Below are 21,488 nucleotides of genomic sequence, written 5' to 3'. Positions count from 1 at the left end.
TAAGGTTTGGTGTGGTAGACAACATCTGTAGTGACCACTTCCCCATTAAGTTTGGTATTCGTTTGGCAACAAGAGCTGTTTTGTCTAGCCAGGTGTATCCTCTGGATGTGTCTCTGAATGCCTCACGACGAAGACTTAAATGGAAACATGACATGCAGGAGGATTTAATTAAAAGGGCAATCCAATCCAGCACACATGAATTGGCGAAGCTGCTGTCAGGGACTTTGGATCATGCAAATATTTCAGAAGTGTTTGGCTTATTATTGACCTAGCTTTCCTCTGTATTCTCCTGTGTCGCTGGTAAGCGAAAGGGGATGGCAAGGGTGGGCTGGTTTGACTCGGAGTGTACTAAAGCCACATCAAATCTTCTTTTCATTCTTAGCTGCCCAGGGAGCTCTTAAAATGCTATTATTAGTGCCAGGTCTCGTTATAAGAGGGTTCTGGCTACCAGGAAAAGGGCCATTGAGGCGGATGCCTGGGTCGGTGCTTCCAGGGACAATGATACCAAACGTTTTTGCGTGATTGCCCAGTGTGGTCCCTTATATAAATATAACTTGGATATCCCGGTCAGTAATGTGCCTGATAAGACTTGGCTGGAGGATGTTTCCTCCTTATATATTGCCTGTCGGGGGCTGACACTATGGGCCTGCTACTGCGGGCAACCCAGGGTGCCTGGCAGGGTCGGACTGGGCCATAAAATTGTCTCGGGCACCAATGAAAAAGTGTCCCACAGTTGCAAATGGTAATTCAATCCTTTTGTGACACTGTTTGAATAGTAACCAAGGGGGGAGGTTTTTGCTAAAGACTGGTGAAATTGTGCATTTTAAAGAATATTTATTCTGCAACACTGACCAAAGCTACTAGCCGCAGAGTGAATTGACTCAACAAACTGGCACGAATTTGCCAAAAAGTGTCCCACTTCGAGCAAAAAAACTGCCCCACACCAGCATTCCTGTTTTCGTTGGTCACTGGGCCTATTGCTCTAAAGGCCGGTCCATGCCTGGTGCCTGGCTGTGGGTGGCGATGAGAAAAGTATGGTTTTCTCCGTGGATGAGATTAAGAAAGCTATAGGTTGCAGATGTTGTAGCCGAGCTCTGGGTCCAGATAATGTCCCAACAGATTTGTTTATCATGGCCCCTCATGTTTGGTCCCCTGTATTGGCCCAGGGATTTAATGCTATCTGTGCGGGAGGGGTAATAACCCCTCATGGTCTAGCGTGATCATTCAGCCGATCTACAAAAAGGGGACCCGGCCATCTTGTGCATCCTATAGACATATATCGCTATTAGACTCTCTTTTTTAAATCCTGTGTCGTGCCATTTTGGCCCGCCTGGAGGAATGGGTTATGAGTAATGGGGTTCTCTCTCAGGTCCAGCTGGGATTTCGGGCAGGGTTGGGCACAGCAAAGCAGGTCCTTAATCTGTATCTGGTAACCGCACACTCGCTTTATGTAAGGGAAGAGCCTATTTATTTGCCATTCATGAACCTGAGCATGGATTTCGACAAGGTGCACCGTGCCAAGTTGTGGGATGTGCTCAAGTCCATGAATTGCCCTCCGGCTTTGGTGAGTCTTTTGGCTAGACTGCATGATTCCACACGGGTGAGTGTTAGGAGTGGCACCAATTGACACTGTACAATTTTTTTTCGCAGCTCCACTTGGAGTGTGCCAGGGCTGTGTCCTGGTGCCTCTCCTTTTCTGCTTGCATATTAATGGCCTCAAACACCTCCTAAACTCTTCTTCTGATGTACCTAGAATAGGTGGTCGGTCTCTCCCTGTTCTTGTATACGCAGATGAATCTGTCCTGATGGTGCGTACCCCGAGAGCTCTGCAGTCCCTCATTTCTGACTATGCTGTTTTTATGGACGGGTTGGATCTAGTGGTAAATGCAGCAAAGTCTGCGGTGATGGACTGTTGGAATGGAAGGCACATGGTCAAATTCACGGCCATGCAAGTTAAGAGCAGTGTGATCCCCAGGGTCGATCATTTCGACTACTTAGGGGTCAGATTTCTAACCAGCTTCTGTGCCACTGCCCATATAACAAAACAGGCTGTGCGGTTCAAACAGGCTCTGGGTGGGGTTACCAGAGCTATGACCATGTTTAATTGGCTTACTGCTCAAACTGTATAAAGGCAATGCAGCCTTGGTGGCTAGATTTGCTAAGGATTTGTGGGGCTACGCTAATGTTAACGCTGTTCAAATAGTGGAGAATCATTATTTTAAGAAACTGTTGGGCCTGCTATTGTTGGCTCCACATTTTGGAGTATACATGGAACTGGGCTGTAGGCCAATCGGGGATGTGGTTTCCTTGCAGCCTGGCCTGCATTGGTGTAGGTTTTGGGGCAATGAAAGAGCTATTCTTACTCATGACCTGATTACCTCTATGATTGCTAAAGATTCTGGTGGTAAGGTCCCATGGTTGTGCCATGTTATGAAACCATTGAGGGCAATTAATATCACACATCTGTTCCCGCCCGCAATGTGCTCTCCCAAGATGAGATACAATTGTGGACTGCCCGTTTCTATGAGCATGTGAGTACTAATAGAGAAAGCGTGGAGCTGCTAAAACCCAAGAACAGAGGGCTAATGACCATCACGTCGCCTGGCGTTGAGAAATATTTGCTGTGGGAAGAATTTGTAACAAACCGTGTTCTCATAACTAGGGCTCTGTTTGATTGTATCCCATTACGGGCAATGGTGGTTGCTTGGTCTGGGGGGATGCCAACCGGTCTTGCCCTCTGTGGGATGCGCCACATGAGGACCTTGCACAATTGGTATTTTTCTGTCCTGCAACTGTGGAAGTGAGAAGTTCTGTCCTACAGCCCTTATTGCGGAAAATTAATTTGTGCAATATCGGCCTGCTCCAATATATTTATTGTGGGCTGACTCACCTTGCGTGGGTTGGTCCCTGCTTGCATACTTAAAATCAGCACTTCACCTGAGGAAACCTATGCTTAGAAGTATGACATGAAAAGAGAATATATATATAATAAATGTTATCCTTATTGTAATATATTTGAATTGTACTGTGTATTTTGTATTGTTTTTATGAAGTGTAATTTGCATTTCCGAAAATTAACATAATAATGATGATGATGATATTGAAAATAAAATAAAATGCCCATCAGTCATTAACAGTGTACTGGTTACCCCTCTGTAATCAATGGAAGGACAATAAAAGAGGGAGGCCCCTGTAAATGACTGAGGAAGCGATCAAGCTGTTAAAGAGACTTTGGTTAAGATAATCTCGTAACACCATCACTGCGGGTTCTGACAGTGTGTACATAATTTCAAAAGGAACTGCGGCAGCCGCAGCCAATTCTGTCGGGAAATCGTAATTCATGTTTGCAATAGGAGTATAAAAAGAGGGCTTCTGATATACATTGGGATATTCAAGTTAGTGTCAGGCAGAATGCAGACTTAGTCGGATACCTGGAAGAGATGCATCATACTCCTGTGGATAAATTACCACCAATCGCCGAAGAATGGCTGATGAATGGGGATGGAGCACCCATTCACGAGGCAGGGGCGCTTTACCTCTACTACAAACAAATGGCATCATGACACAGAAGCTACCGAAGGATAGACATAAGACAAAAATGTGTACCCAGTAATTGCCGACAACTCCTCTCTGGTTCCCTTACAAAACTCACCTGAAAATGCCCCTTGACTAGCGTGAACCACTATTGTAGTCTTGAAATGCTACTCTGGGGGGCATGTTATCAGTCACAGGATGCCAGTGTCACTACTTCTTGCTGCCAGTAGGAAAATCTCACTCTTTGAGTCCCTAGTTACTGCAGTCAGAGCCAGAATCCCAGAACCTGAATCCTTGCTTGGAGTGAAAGGGAATGGCTACTTAGTGTTGGTCTGGCAATCTTTTTTGGTTGAAGATGTCCTTACAGAGTCATCTGGAACTACAGAGCCAGCCTAAAATGAAGTAGCTCGGAGGTGAGATATGTGGTGAAGACGCATCCTCTTGTGTCTTCATGCTTCTGGGTTCAGCACCAGCTTCCCTGCATTGTATTGTCCTGCTGGCGTGCTGTTGCCAGCAGGAAGAAATGTCTGAAACTTCCAGACAGCAAGGAAGAAGACGGAATCACAACCTCTTCCCTGCTGCTATGTCATGATGCTGCACAACTGACTTGTACTTATAAGTCCATCATGGTTTCCAATGCCTTCCGTGAAGGAGGCTTTTGCCCCCTTAGCAGAACTAGCAAATAGATCTATCCCTGGCGGACCACGTCTTAGTAGGGCCGGTATGGGGAGGACTCAGAGACCTAACAGTTGAAAGACACGAATACCCCTGAGAAAAACAATGTGACGAGCGGAACTCAGAAGAAACCATTTCATACACCAGTTAATACAGGGAATCTAATGCTCAAATCATTAATGTTTGCTAACTTTAGTATCCAACCAGTGCCAAAAATATATGACTAGATTGCACTGTAACAAAGGTCACCATTGAGATGGTGCTCATGAAGGACCCCAGTTTACCCTCTTTGACAAATCCAGGGACTTTGTCCCTTCTGCCCAAGGAAGAACCACCCGCTTTGGGACTAGGGCGGTGAGCCTGCTAGGCTTAACACCCCCAAGGGCACCAGGGAAAGTGTGATCTCACAGGGGGTAACTCCCTCTTGGGGGACAATGAATCCCTAGAAAGGGATTTTATTCATCCTTCCTCATGTGAAACGTCCCAGGTGTTTGTTGGCTATATGGGATTGGCCAGTATAATTATATATATGACCCTTTAGAAATGGCTGCAGTGGTTTTGGAACCCTTTTATCAGACCCTCATTACGAGAAACACAGAATTGACAGATCACTCAATCTTGTTTCAGCTTGAAACATAAAGACAATGCAGGAACAATACCAGAAGGCAAGGAAAGGGAAGAGGAAGTCCTGCAGAGCTAGCTGCAAGGGGGGACATCCTGCTGGAGGGCAAAGTCAGGAAGCAGCTCGACAAAGAAGACGTCTTGCATGGAGGAGTCAAGGAGCCCATGCGATGCTGCTCTCTCCAAAAAACGATCTGGAGCCAGCCAGGCTCCACCGAATGAAAGGAGAAGCACCAGCCAAGCTGGAGTGGTTGACTAATGGCTGTAGTCCATTTAGCCGACGAACCACTGAGTATTCGGCTGAAGAGTAGGCTAATGCCATGAACCGACAAGGGGAGCCCAGGAAGAGGTCAAACTGTAGTTCAGTGACAACCGAGGAGACCACCTCCTCTGAGGAATGCCACCACAACAAAGAAGGTACACAGTGTTTCCTGCAAGCAGGGTGGAGAGGCCGAGCAAAACCGCACGGCAGGTGACAGACCCAACATCGGGTAAAGAAACCCCACGGCGGAGTGAGAGACCAGAGAACCTTAGGCAGGGTGAAAGCCAAACGACCCAGAAGTAAGGGACACAATAATCGATGGCAGGACGAGAGTGTCCAAATTCCAAAAAGGGGTGAAAATAGCAATACAAGAAGGAGGGGAGAAAAACATACAACTCCAAGGTTGATTGAGAGAAGCTATACTCTAGGATGTAGTAATCATGAATTGATAGCTATCGTCAAAGATTGTTATATGAGAAAATGAGAAAGACCTACTGCATTCTTATTGGAACTCTGAAACATCCAACCAGGCACAGGCCTGGAGTTATGCAGACAGACATTTGGGTGGGGGTCAGAAGCCAGCAGCCATTTCAGCTATTGGGAAGGAAAACCCTTTGAGACCTGTTCTGGTCAATTTTGTTAGTCCTTTTGATTAGTGGTACGATAAGAACTTATATTAGTTTAGGCTTTGGGACAGAGGACTTTGTTACGTTTGTAAGGCTTACTGACAAGCACCATTTATTCTTTTTCTTTTTAGATCAGGCCAAGATAAACATTAGAGATAAGGGAAGAACAGGCCTTCTTCTCTTTGTTAAATAAAACACAAGTTTTGCCATGACCTCTTGGCCTCCTAAATCTGACTCGCCACATCTCCCTTCCATGCATATATACAAATTCACACACAAAACACATACACACACAGCCCCACGATACACACATGTATGCAGCACTCATGTGCTGTAATGAATCAGGAGTAAGACTTGGACAGAGACATTGTAATGGCTGCTATGGACTTATATTAAAGTTAAAGAAAGGTAGGATAAAGACCTATCCTGCCCTAACACTATGAGTGGTTTCCCTGCCTCAGTGAAACTAAAGGATGTCAGTGTCAGAACGTCCAAAAATAGAGTTCTCCGTACTGTGTCCAAAATTCTATCCTGACCCTCACAAGCTAAACTTAAGAAAAAGTGCAAAGGGATAAAGTCTTTCAACTGGCCATCTGTCGTCTTCTTTAATGTTCCAACATAAAGTTCCAAAAGGTGCACAAAAGAACAAATAATTGAAGTTCCCCAAGGTTTCACAGCTCTCAGAACGATGGGGGAGGGTATTCCCTTCCCTCTAGTAGTCATCTTCTCTTCAGCTCTCTACCACAGTTCTTTTCCTCGGCAAAAGACAACTTTCCAATCAGGGGGGTATGATCCTCACTCAAGGGTTCTTGCCTCACCCCTTGACTTGCTCCAAAGTTCTTTGACATCTATTCCACTCAGTATGTATAGTTCCCTTCCCCTAGATTTCACACTCTTGAATTGAGATGCATGTCACCAGACTTGCATTCACTTTTGCCTGGTTTGCTCTTCTGCTAGAACTTCACAATATTTCCGTCACATTCAGTTTGGCCTGGTTTCCTCTCCTGCCAGGACTTCACAATATTTACTTTTCCTTTCGAGGGCAGATCCTCAGATTACCATCAGGCAAGTGCCTGGTACAATCTCCTGCAAGTGACTTTTCCTTTCAGGTGCGGGTCTCCAGACTCGCCTTCACAATGCTCCACACATATATTTGGGTCCGGGTGCCAAACTCGTACAGTGCCCGGTTTACTCTCCTGCCAGGACTTTTCACACTGTATGATGTGTAGATGGGTTTCAGACTTGAACAATTTACTAGGCCACAGCCTTGTCCATGCCCATTTCATCAATTGAGTCAGCGACCCTCCACCTTCTCGTTCGTTACTTTCAATCGTTATAACAGGGCTTTCTGCCTGCTTTAGCAGACTCCTTAACTTTCACCAATGTGTGCGTTATTTGCCCCGAAGTGCCCCTGTGTCCCGCCTTTCCCTTTTTTTTTAGCTGCTCCGGTGTTCTTCGAGTCATCCTTCGATTGCTGTTGCTTGCCAGTGTCTCAGAACATTCTTGCCTGGTCTCATGCGTCTCCTGACAGTCTTGCGTTGTCCTCTACGGCAGACCTCTGGTTTCTCAGCTTCCTCATAACAGCGTTTGCAGCAGCCTTTCAGCATCGGGCAGCACACTGCTTGCTTTCCACCTTCCGACCGGCTTCACTTGAAGCAAGGTTCTCTCTGCTGCATCTCTCTCCCCTCCATTCGCACAGCTGACTGGTATTTAAGTGTTCCGCTACTGTGTAGCTCCCGCCAACAACTACCACGCAGTGTAGGTTTCCTGGTTCTAGAAATCTTCATGACTTAGTCTTCTTTCTCATCTCAGTACTTTGGTATAATTTGGCAGAAGGAACCCTGATGTCAGTATAAGATGGTGGATGGTACAATACCATAATAAGCCATGACAGTTTGTGAACCTGGGGGGAGAGGGGTCATACCCAGAGTGGAAAGGTTGGTACTGCATGTCTTGCAACCAGCCTCTCTCCCTCTCATGAGGGTCCCCTCCAACCCCCCCATATGACCCTCCCTCGGACAGCCAAACCCAGTGTCAGAATCAGGTTGCACCTGCCCTCCCCCTGGCATATGGGAAGAGAATTTCCCCAGGAAGGGAGTGGTGATATCTCTGGATTCAGCAGAAAGCACACAAACAGGGTTTTCTTTTTTTTACTCTCGATTTCTTTTTAGAGTAGTCCCTCACCTGTGCTCCTCGGCACAACAACAGGAAGCAGGGAGGGAAATGTATTGTGGGCGCCCTGTGGGCATGGACGGACCTCTTGTGCAGGAAGATCACAGAGAACAGGCTGATGCATGAGGTGAGTGTGTGATCATCTTCATTCCTGACAGGTTCCACTCTGTGGTAAAATGTAGAGATCTTCAGATGAGACCTTCCCTGAGAACACCGCCACCACCACCCAGGCTAGTCACCTCTTATCAAATCACTCCAACATCCAACCGCCAATAGTAGAACTCTGACAGTCAAGCCTTCTACATTCCAACAGTGACATACACATGACCTCATTCCCTGGCCACTCGCCACTACACACCTTCCAGGAATGGTGATGCCAAATGTAAAACATTTCAAACAGCGCAATGCAATAGAATAACACACCTTCATCGTGTTAACAATATTTCAATGCTCCAAACCCCTTTAATCACACAAGATAATTAATCAATGACATTAACTGTACTCACTCCCCTAAGTAACATAACTGCTCCCAATGCTCCTTTTAACATAGATAAATAAGGAGGAACTACACACACTCTATTTGACATACACAAGTAAACTTCATTTGACTTACAAAAGGATACGACAGGGAGACTTAATACTACTTCTCCTCCCACACAATATCAGATTCACAGAAGGAAAATACTGACACAGAACACAAGGAAAACAACAAAGCAGTCCACATAACAAAAGAGAAAAAATTGAAACAATCCTGCAGTAGCAAGACCATACAACATGACATTAGAAGGATGCATCGTAACATACTAGGAAAACATGCTCGACTAATGAGATGCCCTACAAATCAACTTCCTATGCATCTCGCCCAATTTACTTCGTCACTAGATTGCACCCCAACACTAAAACAAATAATGCAGACAATCTCTACACCCCAATTATTTGCAGAATTCCTGACCTCCGGTACTAACGAAAGCACCTGGAGTTCGAGAAATGGCCCCCAACAAAAGGTTGCATCCCCCCTATCTGCCGCCACAACAGAGCGCACAGACAGCACCTGCCCCTGAAAACTGGCCTGATCTCCAGGACTAAACCAAGTGCCTGGGGAATGGGAAGTGCCTCCATCAAAAAAGTATCACCCCACAACGGTCGCTGCAAAGAGCCAGCAGACAGTACTCACCTGAAATATCCTGTACCACTCGAACAAAATGGCATGACAGCTAACATCAACCATCACATGCAGTGAATTAACCCGCAGACCACATCTCCACTGCATGCTGCAAACCCTAGCCTGGGGGGTAGGTTACACACAGAGATTGCGATCTTTTTTTGACCATAAGCAAATACAACTGCTAAGTCATCGTGGCTACACTAGGCCTTGTGCCCTACAAGTCACAGTGAGGTACACAAAACTATGTTATGGCAACCCCTTATGTGCTCATTCAAGTCTCCTAGTCGATACAATAATGCCTCATTGCATAATATATGAATAATGATACAATAATGCCCCCATGGCAAGCCCTATTGGCTACAATAGTCTCATTTATTGAAAACCACAAATCTAATACCTCACACAATGCCCCCTTGGCGGTTCCATGTGTTAATATCCCCGCAGAAATATCGCGATACAAAAATATTGCCATATTTTTGCGGCGATAGTGAGCCATGGACCCTGCGGGGGACACCCCCGCAACCTCTGCATTATTTTTAAATGTGCGGGGGACACCCTTGTAACCTCTGTTCACACAAATTATCCCCCCCCCAAAAATATTGCCGATGGCGAGACAGACGAACTTATGTACGGCGATATTTTTTTGGGGATAATATGTAGGGATACCCCCTTGGCAACGTCCCTGTGGCTCTATTTGCGTTCATACAAGTCACTGCTTGTGCTAAACAATAAGGCCCCCTTGGCAAACACCCCTATGGCTATGTGCACATACAGACCACTAATATAACAATTAACACAAGGCCTCCTTGACATTACTCACGCCCCCTTGGCAAAACCTTTATGGTTAAACTAAACTTTGGAACCATGACATTAGGCAACATAATGTGCTTAACAGTTTGTAATGTAACAATAGGAAGTTAAAACTACCCATTAAAAGAGAAGAACTCTTGACTCTAATCATAAATTCCACATCTACACTCAAAACTTCCCCGCATTTTAACTATAAAGATCTTATGATCTGTGTGATCACTGTCCATTCACTGTCCCAATGCATCTCACATTGGGACGAAGAGTCCACATCTCACCAGCTCTCTGCACCCTACACTGGCTGCCAATTGGAGGCAGGGCCACCTTAAATTCCTATGTATTTCACACCGTGTGGTGCACAGAGCAGACCCCAAATTCCTACATAAAAAGTTTATGCCTTACTACCCAGTACGCACCCTAAGGTCAAGCACTGACCTCCTCCTAGTAGCCCCCACCTCCATTTCAGCCAAGAATGGAAGGTACTCCGCCCTGGTGCCAACTTTGTGGAACTCACTGCCTCCCTGCATTGGACACAGCGAAGACTACATGGTTTTCTGGAGGGCATTGAAAACCTGCCTAAAAACACATAAGGGAATGCCCTAACCACTCGACTTACTGCCACAACCAAGAAATGGCATGGTAACATGCTCAATATGCGCCCTTTTTAGACTATTAGTCCAGACGATATCTACTCCCACTATCTGGAGCGTTTGCCCCAGACTTGAAATCCCAATCGTAGTAGCACCTATGTACATGACGGAAGTGAGTCATTGCCTTCTTCCGCCAGGAATACTGTACGCTCTGAGGCCTAGAGATATCTATCTCCATGTATCTGGACCGATTGTGCTAGACTCGTAACCCAAGCACTAATAGCACCTATGAGCTTGATCAATGCCATGCACTTTGCACTACGATATCAGTCCAAGAACTGCACATGCTTGCTCCTACTCATCTGGAAATCCATGAGCAGAAATAGACGTCTAGCACTTATTTTGCTATTCACACCTATCTGGGAATGTATTCAGCAGAACTACCTACCAGAAATCTATCTATCAGTACTACCAACCAAAGCTCTAATAGCACTTGTGAACTTGATCATTGCCCAGCAAATATGCACTCGGCCATCTGTCCAGTAAATACCCTTGCTTGCTAATCGTACACATCTGGAAAACCCTGAGCAGATCTGGTAAGGACCAGAGTCTGTAGCTCATCCATGTGAGAGGCAGAGACAAATAAAGTGGCTGAAGAACACTCTGCAGATTACACTGGCAATAGAGGTGTGCCACATAATACTAACATGAACTCTACTGTATAAATGCCTCTGTTTGCAGCAGGCTGCCATTTCTAGATACCGGTGGACCCAGGCACGCAAAGGGGTGGGGCTTCAGCCTGTTAAATGTCTTGTGGTGATTGTAACTCGGCTCCTGGAGAAAAGGAATCCAGCGGTTGGCCTGGGGAACCCACTGATGGAGGGAGCTAATAGAGGGGCAAGGGAGGATAAAAGGGGGTAGAGTGACCAGGGCAGTGTGGGTTGTACGGGTGAGGTCAAGGAAGGAGAAGGGGAACCGAGAGACCAGACAGAGGAAGGACAGTATGGCGGAGTGCGGAGCAGAATCACAGATAGCGTGTGCAAGGGGAGATATTGGTTGCTGAGAGAAAGTAGCACTTGAGTGTGAGAGTGCATATAAGGAAAGTGAAATTAAGGCAGAGTGTAGGAGAATGTGATTGAGCATTAATGAGAAGGGGGACTGAGAAAATGAAAGCAAGGTGAATATGTGAGAAAGTGTGGGTGTAGTTTAGTGAAGGGGAGCAGAGTGTAGTTGTAGCAGATTGGGAGGAGGTGATATTAGTGTGAGTAGAGTGTAGTAGTGAGTAGAAGGAATAAGATTGCAGGGTGGAGATAACAATAGAGAGAGAGGAACATCGGAGGGGGCAGAAAAGGGAGGGTGACAGAGATAGAGGGGAAAGACGGTGGGAGGTAAAGCAGGAAGGAGAAAGAAGGAAGGGAAAGGAGACAGAGAATCTTAGAGTGAGTAAAATGGCGTGAGAGGAAAGGGCAAGTGAAGCCTGGAGAATTGGAAGGCACTTACCCGAGTCTTAATGATCACTGTGTTGGGACCCCTGGATAGGATCCATCTAGGCATTTCCAGAGGGAGTCAAATAGAAAAGGTGTTTGCCTTCATGCCACCCCAACCAGCAAGTCAGCTTGTAGACAGTAGGGATTACCAATCTCTAGTAACAACCCTGGGGTTTAGGGACGCCTGGACTTGGGAGGGAGAAGCCCATGGGAGACGAGAGAAAGAGGGACAGCCATAAGAGAGCCCCTTTGCAGAAACCTTAATAAAAAAAATCGTGAACATTCTACAAGAGATGCTGTATTCTTGAGGACATCTCTTGTCAACAGATAAATGTTTGTTTGTCTGGTTTGCTTCCGTCTCGTTCTGTTGTGAAGCCTGCAGATGCACCTAAGCAGTGAATCGGTAAAGACATTACCTTTTATTTAATTCATTAAACATCTATTCATAGCTGCGTTTTCGTCTTGCTTGCCTGCAGCACTTGCTCAAGATGTTTTCAACGTGTTGCTGCTCACAAGGCAGTAACTTGTGCCAAATGAAAAAATGTCATATTATTGGTTCTTCCTTCAAGAATCCCAGTTTTATAATTTCTCATTTTCTTTTGTTTGTTACACTAGAATCTCTCTTAACTTCTTTCAGAGGGTTGGCTGGAGACTCAGGCTAGCACCTCTATGTTTATAGTGCATGTTGCAAGAATTTTCACTGGACAGGAATGTGGACCTCTGTCAACCATGCTCAATATCATGGACAATGATCTTCGTGAATGACCATAGAATAATCATTGATAATCGTGGTTTCTCAATGATCATAAAAACAGTATTAGCAACTTGCAACCATTAGTTTTACATCAGTTTCCCTTTGGCACTATTTATTGTGAGCTGTTCCATGTTAATTGCTGAAGGTTTCGAAAATAAATTCTCCTTCTCTTGAACTTGTTTTCTTGCCATTGATGTGCACTGTCATTACTCTGAATAGGAAACTGGGATCCAGCTGATAATTCACTGCTTGTATCGCAGTGCTTAGTACCATGCAGGAATTGGCAGGAAGAGATAGGTTTTCTACAAAGGGTATCTTAAAACATTTGATTTCTTTTTAAAACCGAAATATGCATTTAGCACAGCTTGTGTCTGCAGTTGTGCTTGTCAATTAATATCCCTATTGGAGAAGAGTGCTCTGACAAGTGCAGAAGCAGAGAGTCAAATGCACCACTCATCATGACTAAATACTGTGGGCCACATCTCGCTGGAAATTACTGTCAGTTCTATCATACCCTCTTAAAATTCATGACTCTGAAATCATCTTTTTACAATCTTCTAGGTCTACGCTTATTGGGGATCTCATCAAATATTTGCAGACCTTTTCCCTGCGTTATACCATATCACTCTCACTCCTGTTGGCTCTAGGAGTTGAAATTTTGGTAAGTGACGGCCCATGAAGCCAGCCTTTATTCTTGACAAAGAACAAAGTGATTTCATATTAACTTTTCCCCTTTCTTTTCACTTTTTTTACCTGCTATTCCCAAACGTTTTTCACTGTGCCTTCTTCGACAAGGTCCTCAGCTTCTTTTATCGCTACATGCTAACTGCAGGTCTTGTTGCATTTGCCGGCTGGCCTTTTACTACAGGACTCAACACCCACCATAAGGTATGGCTCATTTCTTTTTAACTGTTTTTCATCTAAAAAGTGTGTATTGTGATTGGTAATGAATGTGTCTGACAAACTCCTAATAATTGTTTAGAAAATAGTGTCTGAGCAATTTCAGCCTGCTCATTCTTAGGCATTTTCCATGTATTATTTGTTTTGGTGTCTAGATCGCATTACTTAATTCTACCTGCTTTTTAAGTGGTGTTATGATTTTATTGCAGCAGTGTGGTTTAGTGGATTGTGTAGGGGATTTAAATGTTTTCCTCCCATTGTCCATTATGGGATGAGTCGCGACAAGGGGAAAACCAGGGACAAATGTTGTATAGGGCCCGAAACCACTGCATTACAGCTGTCGTGGAAAATAAAGCCCACTTGATTCTGGTGGGTTGATGAACACTTTATTGGTTGAAGCAGTAAGCAAACGAAAGACCAACGGCAATCTAAGACTGCAGGCCAAGTGAACCTCCCTCCTGAATCCAGGTTATTTATACTCCCAGGATTTCATGGGTTCCAATGGAATGGGGAGGTATTAGTCTTTTGGCAATGTCACACCTTTGACCTTTATTGCTGACTGAGACAAAGCCCTTCATGTACATTGTTTTGATGCCAGCTGCAGTCGGCACCCCTCATTAGTGTTATCAGTAAGCAGCTCAGTGTAGCACATTTCTTCAGGGCAACTATACTTCCTTCAGCCTTGCATCTCGCATCGAGGCAGGCGAGATGCCTTCTAATATGATGACATCCGCCTGCTAAGTCCGCCACAGATTAAAAGGGGAGAGCCCATAAAAGCTGCTTATCTATGCCTAAAAGGATATACATTAGACATGTGAACAGTGAAGGCGAGTTTTCTTTAGTAGTGAACCAGACGCTTCTTGATCAGTGGCATGCGCAGTGGCGCTCAGTACATTGCATTGTGCGGATATGAGCACTGGCTTAACATGGCGCAAGGTAAACAGATTATATGGTTATACATTGGTGGGGTGCTTGGGGGTACTTATTCGGTCATGCTTTATTCATTTTCTTTCCCCCCACTCTCCCCTCCTATGAGACCGGTTCCATTTGTTAATATCCCCTGTAAAATATTGCGATACAAAAATATCGCCATATTTTTGCAGTGATATTGAACCATGGACCCTGCGGGGGACACCCCCGCAACCCCTGCTCCCACAAATGACCCCCTCCCAAAAAATATCGCCTATGGCGAGACAAACGACCATATGTATGGCGATATTTTTGGTGGGGATAATATGTAGGGATACCATGAGACCTTCACACCAGTCTCATTCCACACGTTTTGAACTGCACATATTTCACATCCAGGCATATTGAAGCAGTTGTATCTTCCGCATGGCAGTACATTACTTGAGCAGTTGGTGAGCCATCTGGGCAGAAGCTGATTATCCGTTGGCAGGCACATTTACATACCATGGGCAGCGGGAGAGCCCCAAGTGTATAACCACACCTAGGAGTAAAATCTGGCCAGTGGATGCTCCTAGCAGTCCCAACAGCCCCATGATCCATGACCCAAAGGACTAGCCAGACCCTTTGCTGCTGTGTAAGCGGGTGACTGTATCGTGAATGTGGGTGATGTTGCTTGCGTAATCAGGTATTAAAGTACAGCATTTGCTTTTTACAACTATGCAGGTGCCCCCCCCCCCTTGTAGGCAAGTATGCTGGCTAGGGCCTTAGGGTTCTGGAGCACCATCGTGCAAATGGACAGTTGTTCACGGGACAGCATTGACAGGGACGCAGTGGTGGCATCGGCAAGGTCTAGAGTGGTTAGCTTGTTCAACTGGTCCTGGTTTACATTGACCCCAAAGGCTGGTACTAGGTACCCTACGCCTCCGACAAACGAGTCCCAGTCACTCTTTGACCAGGGAAAAGCAGGAAAATTGTGGGGGAAGGGGGGTTGTGCACTGCAGGCATGATATATCCCAGGTAACCCCTCCCTAGATGATCTGCAACCAGGCGTAAGACTTTGTTAGGAATCCATTATGAACATCCCTTTTGTTACCCGGGAGATTTTTTGGCAGCCTACATGGACCCGCCGTTATCAGGGAGACTCCAGAAGTGTTGTCATCATGTAAGGTGTGAGAAACCAGAGGATGTCTCTCTCTCAAGTGGCCAGGGCACGGCCATCACCTTTGGATCCAGACCTTGGGGGTGGACCAGTGCGCGAGTATCACCTGGGTGAGGGGTCTTTGGGGAGTGGGGGTGAGGCAGCCAATGGTGAGACGCGATATTCCCCCCTTTTTTGTTTGTCTACCCCATCCTATTGTTTAGGATACTCCGAGGTCCCAACTCCCCTCCCCCTTTTTACACAAACACTGGGCCGAGGAAAAGGGTGACTGAGAGTAACAAGACTAACTCCCATACATCGTACTGGACATGTCCCTTTAACCGGGTCAGGCAAAGCCAGGCACTTGCCTTCAAGTGCATACACCTGATACCTATTAGCTCTCACACGGATAAAAGGCAACACAATACACACTCTGAACAAGGCGGAACACGAGTATGAGCACAACTTCCGGGATGAAGGCAAACCTACTGCAGCAGAGCGACAGACCAAGGGACGAGAGCTGCGGGTAGAAAACCCCAAGAGTTCCCTATTGGAGGTCTTTTCCTCCGACAGGCCACTAAAGAAAGGTGGAGAAGGCCAGATCCCACAAGTGAAGACTGTATTGTGTTCCAAGGATGCCTGCGAATCTCCCGGGTGAACGGCAGAGTTGGGGAGGTGAGGCCAAGCCTGTGGTACTAACCTTGACTTGTGGATTAGAACTCACAAAACCCAGAAAAACACAAACACAGCTGGTGAGTTGGCAAGCGACCTAAGAGACCGGTGTGTGTTAAAGTTTGAAATAGAAACATTACATTGCAAGTGAAGGCTGCGCGCGTGTGGATGAGATGCGAAGAAAGGCAGACCTCTGAGTGAACGTTGCTGTAAAAGACATCTGCAAAATCAGCGATACTAAGTAACAGAGTGGTCCGGTGAAAGGAAGTAGCCCACTCGAAGGTCACTGTGAAAGTTACTTTGTTTAAAGTGAGAAAGCAAATGACAGCAAAAGTGAAATAAAGAAGATTCATTCTTAGAGAAGTGAAGAGTGAAAGTTAAACCTTGAAATTTGAGTCGAAGTGGTCCTGCGGTGGTCTGTAAAGAAAGCCACGCACATTTGAAAGTCTTTGACATCCGAAAGTGGTCTGAGTCTGACTGAGGGAGACCCGAAGTATTATAAGCTTGGGGAAGGGAGCCCCAAGAACTGTGTGGTGAAAGGCCTGAGCCCGACAGAGGGGGGATCTTTGTGAAAGTTTTGGTTGAAACCTTATTTTGGAAGTCAGAGAAAGAGACTTTAACCTGGAACCCCAGGCGGGCCTCGATCCACGTGTTTGAACTGTATATTGTGTTGGAAACAGAGCCAGAGTTTGTCATCCTGCTTACAAGGCACCGCCTTACTCCGTGAGGCCTAAAGTGGGGAAGAGAGCTGGTTCAACCACATTATCATTTGAATACCGATTTTTCCTTTTGCATACATTTGTCCTTTTTACACTTTTTTGTACAAGAGATAGGGCAGGCATTAGGTTTTGTGAGCATAGGGCATTTAGATTTTATAGACTCCACTAGGACTCCGTTATTTATTATTTGATGGTCGATACTACTCCCATCTTAGTTATAGGGCAAAGTAGAAGTTTTTCCAGTCCCAACAATTTCAATAAATGTTTTACAAATTGTACCCATTGTGTCAGTGTCACACTTGTGATACCATGCCTTCCCCACAAAGGGTATCCTAGAACCAACTCTGTTTACTATTCCATTCAGAAAGGTTCCAGAAACAATTGCTTGTTACCATGTCGTTTCAGTGGAATTACATATGGCCGCCTTGTATGACAAGTCTCCTTACGGGAAGTTTAGGTCTAGTGTTTTACGAGATGGCTAACAGGAAAAGGTAGGATGACTCGGTACTTTGCCGGCAACTTGCATAAAGCAAGCAGAGAGACGACCGGCAATTGTCTCACAAACTGCTTACGGCCTATGAGATTCCCGCCAACCCAATTTACCTTGTTTCCTGCTTATCGTAGGTAATTAGACTGGTAAGGAAGGTTTGTTTTATTTGCCATGTTTAATTTTTGTTTACGCTCACGCACCATAAATTCTACTCTTAAAACGCATGCTCAGATTACTTCCTGTGTTAACTAGTAGAGCTCCTTGTTTTTCAACTCCAAGAATCTATATTGGTTTCAAGCTGTGAGATAAGTAAAGTGAATTTGCAATCTTTTTTTCCATGATGGTATCGCTATTCTTATAACCTTCCTGTGAATCAAACAGGATTTCCTCACCGGATGGTTCTGGCTAGACAGAACAGGAGGACAGATAACCATCTATTCTAATTTCACTGATTGACACTTCTTCTTATTTCATCACACATAAAGAACTTAACTCCTTACTAAACACCTCTTTGTTTTCATCGTGCCCAGCTCCTGTGTTGGTGATCCGGATTTGGGGATAATAAAAGGAACGCAACCAATAAATCGCCCTTGCCGCTTTGGTCGTTCCCCTTCCCTGTGGTTTATAACACTGTGGGGGACGAGCTATAGTGGTAGAGGTGGACCCATCCCATGGTTCCTAAGGATACTCTCTGCACAGAATCCCAGGAAGCCGGACAGCCTTATGTTGCGTACCCGGATTGAGTGAATGTAAACCCAGGGTCAAATGCGAAGGTGACATTGTTTATTACCACACAGAATTGTGTAGACATGTAATGCTGACATTTGCTAGTACCTATGTACGGGGGCTCTTGATTTGTGTGGCACAGGAGCCACGTTACTGCAGAGGACAGGCAAAACGTAGCTGGTTTGGTTTGTACCTGGTCTGGGGTAGGGTGCTTCGGTGGTCCATTGTGCCTGGGTGTTTCGGCACGGCCTGGGGCCCACAGACTGGGTAGTTAACTTCAGGTCCAGGCAGGCCCCCCCACCCCCCACTGAAAAGGAATGGGGGCAGTGGGGAACTGGGCTGACATGTTGTGTGGTAAGTGGGAGCATATCCATCAGTCAGTGAGGTTAAATATGCAGGCATACTGCCGGGAGAGGTGCAAATAAGTGTTTGTTCCATGGGTCTTAGTGTGCACAGCAGGGTCATCATCGTCATGACAAGACGTGCAGAAAGAATCAGACACATGTACATCAGAAACCATTATTAATCTGACAATCACTATAATGGTGGATAGGTATACTGACATGTTTGGCTTTGGTGGGGCCCCCCCGAGGGCACTGTCCCAAAGTTAGTCAGGCCCAGGGGAATGCAAAGTGCACCTAAGAGTGGTCATTCCAGTCACTCGAGCTGGCGGAGGCAAAGAGGTAGATGCCAAGAGTGAGGCACAGTTCGGAAAGTTCAAATGTCTTAAGTGAATGGGGTTCAAACGATTGAGTGTTCCAACAAAAAAAATGTAAACAAATGATAGTTCAAACAAGGGAATGTTCCCAAAAACAAAAGTTCAGATGAGCCAAAGATCACGGCTCCTCCTATTGATACTTGCACTACAACATTCGCAAGTACCATACCCAGATGAACTGGAGGGTCAGGGTCTCGAAAATAAAACAAAGAAGTGATAGTACCAGGGGCAACAACTCATAGCTACAGGGGCCATAGCAGCAATGACACCCATTCTTTGAACAGGGGCCGCCTCGATCAGTGGATTCATGGTTGTCGGTGACCTGGACCCAGTGATGGGTAACTGGACCAGTCACTGCTTACCTCGGCATGTTGACATCTCTGGTATTCTTCCTCGGGATCGCAGGGTGTTTTTCGGGTTGATTGCCTTTTGAGATCTAAGAGGATCAAACTCCTCAAGTGTTGAACCAGCAGGGGAGTTTGAATGGGCATTGTTCTCTCTAGCGCTATTATCGCTTGCTGGAGGAGCTTTAGCTGGAGCTCCCCCAGCACCTCGCTGTGTTGAAGAAGCTCAGCAACTGTGGGTTCTGATGCAGCACATGCACGTATTGGCTGAGTGCAGGTCTGCTCTGGTTCTCCGGAAAAGCTTGGTCTTTTCCCAAGCGATACAGGCACTGGCACTGAGCCAGAGAGGTCACAGCTGGTGATGTCGGGGGACGTGGCAGTGCTGCTGCTTCCGGGGCTTGTCCGCGGATGATAGGCGGTCTTGGTGGTGATGTCATCGGATAAAGCAGAGACCTTCTGGCAGTGTGATGTGTGGATCCAGACTGGAATCCTGTCACTCTTCACTGTAGAGTTTGTGTTAAGGAGGACATGGTAGGTGCTACGCCACATCGATTGAAGCAATGTCTTCTGCTGATGGATTTTCACCAGGACTCAGTGTCCTGGTCGCAGAGGGTGGCACAGTCCCTCAGCTGGTTCAGGCAGGGCCTCGCGGACCTCTGCATGGACACATTTTACCGTTTTAATCAATGTGCGACAGTACTGAATTCATGCGTCATCCTCTAAAGCCAAACTCGGGTGCAGGGAGCTGCGGGTGGAGCAGTCCCCATTCTCATTGGGTGCCTTGTGAGGATCTCATGCGCTGACAGCTTCTGCTTATACTGTGGGTTATTTCTCATTGCTAACGATACTAATGGGAGGGCAAGGGGGCATTTTAGCCTGGTTTCCCTGCACACCTTTGATAACCTTAGCTTAAGGTCCCTGTTTCAGCGTTCTAAGTGTGCGCTGGTGCGTGGGTGGTAAGCACAATGGAACTGCTGTGCTATCTTTAGAGCCTTACAGAATTAACTGATAACCTGAACTGTGAAGTGAGTACCTCGTCGCTGTCTGTGTATCGGGGCCCCCCAACCCGAGGTATGAACTCAGTGAACAGTTTCTTTGCCACAGTGATCGCATCTACTTTCCTGCATGGAAAGGCTTCCACCCACCCCCTGAAAACATGCCTACAACCACCAAACAGTAGTGACATGTCATACAGCCAGGGAACTGTATGAAATCTATTTGCACATGCAATAATGGCCCGTCCGGTATTGGACGTGCAGTTAGTTTTATGGGCACTGCTCTCCCGACATTATAAGCACGTTAAGCAGTATTCACAGTACTGTTGGGCCACAGAAGCTAACCCAGGTGCTATACAATTTCTCTGGAGTAGCAGAAATGAAACAGAGTGACTTCCTTAGGCTCACAGGTAAGCTCCACTTACTTTATTGTAAATACTCAGGTTACATTAGGTCAGCTTAGTATATAAAGATACTACGAACAGACACTGGCTCCCATCACCCAGGCAGGGGCTCTCCAACTGCCTAGGCTTAAAACCTGCATCAAAGCATTCCCTCACTCACACCATAACATTTCATCTTACATCACATGCTTCTACATTCACCTCCAAGCACAATACAACACATCTCCCTTTCTTCCAGATGTCATCACATACATGCAAAGCACATCATAACAAATCTCCCTTCTTCACACACCACATACACTCGTCACTTTTGGTACACAGAGTTCACAGGGTATCACATAGTACCAACCTATATTCCAAGAGACTAGCAGCACTCCTTCAATTTACATAAATACTCTAGGTTTTTAAGAAAGGAATAGTGTGGTGCACTACTGGGTGGCATCAACAATGAAGAACCAGCAGATGTCCACACACTTGTGGAACTCTCCCGTCCCTCGCACACCCTATATGTGTTGCCAAAACAACCAAAAGTTTACTATTTACTACAAAGAAATATTAATACAACCGTGTTACTTAAAAAAGTAGTTTTACTATTCTTGTGTAATGATTCTCATAGAGACAATATTACATCATATTCCAAAATACATTTGTTTTCTTCAAACAAGTTAAATACACAACATCTAAAATAAGTTTCTGTTATATCTCCAGAATATAAACCACAGTTGATTATTCAATTGTTCACAAATCAATCCTACACAATTTTCTACATTGACAGATTAA

The 21,488-nt window shown here is 45.7% G+C and overlaps 1 protein-coding gene across 3 annotated transcripts in view; it reads left to right on the top strand.

Moving 5' to 3' along the window:
* PIGN (phosphatidylinositol glycan anchor biosynthesis class N) overlaps positions 1-21,488 on the top strand; it is a 1,975,532-nt gene that overhangs the window by 1,100,080 nt on the left and 853,964 nt on the right. For all 3 annotated transcript variants that reach the window (XM_069613664.1, XM_069613662.1, XM_069613663.1), the window contains 2 exons: positions 13,255-13,354; positions 13,489-13,581. In XM_069613664.1, the coding sequence (XP_069469765.1) occupies positions 13,255-13,354; positions 13,489-13,581 (193 nt within the window). The remainder of the gene's footprint in view (positions 1-13,254; positions 13,355-13,488; positions 13,582-21,488) is intronic.

Source organism: Ambystoma mexicanum, chromosome 5p, assembly GCF_040938575.1.
Source record: "Ambystoma mexicanum isolate Mex_15411 chromosome 5p, UKY_AmexF1_1, whole genome shotgun sequence".
NCBI classification, from domain to species: domain Eukaryota; kingdom Metazoa; phylum Chordata; class Amphibia; order Caudata; family Ambystomatidae; genus Ambystoma; species Ambystoma mexicanum.
This window is presented reverse-complemented; position numbering and strand designations above follow the sequence as displayed.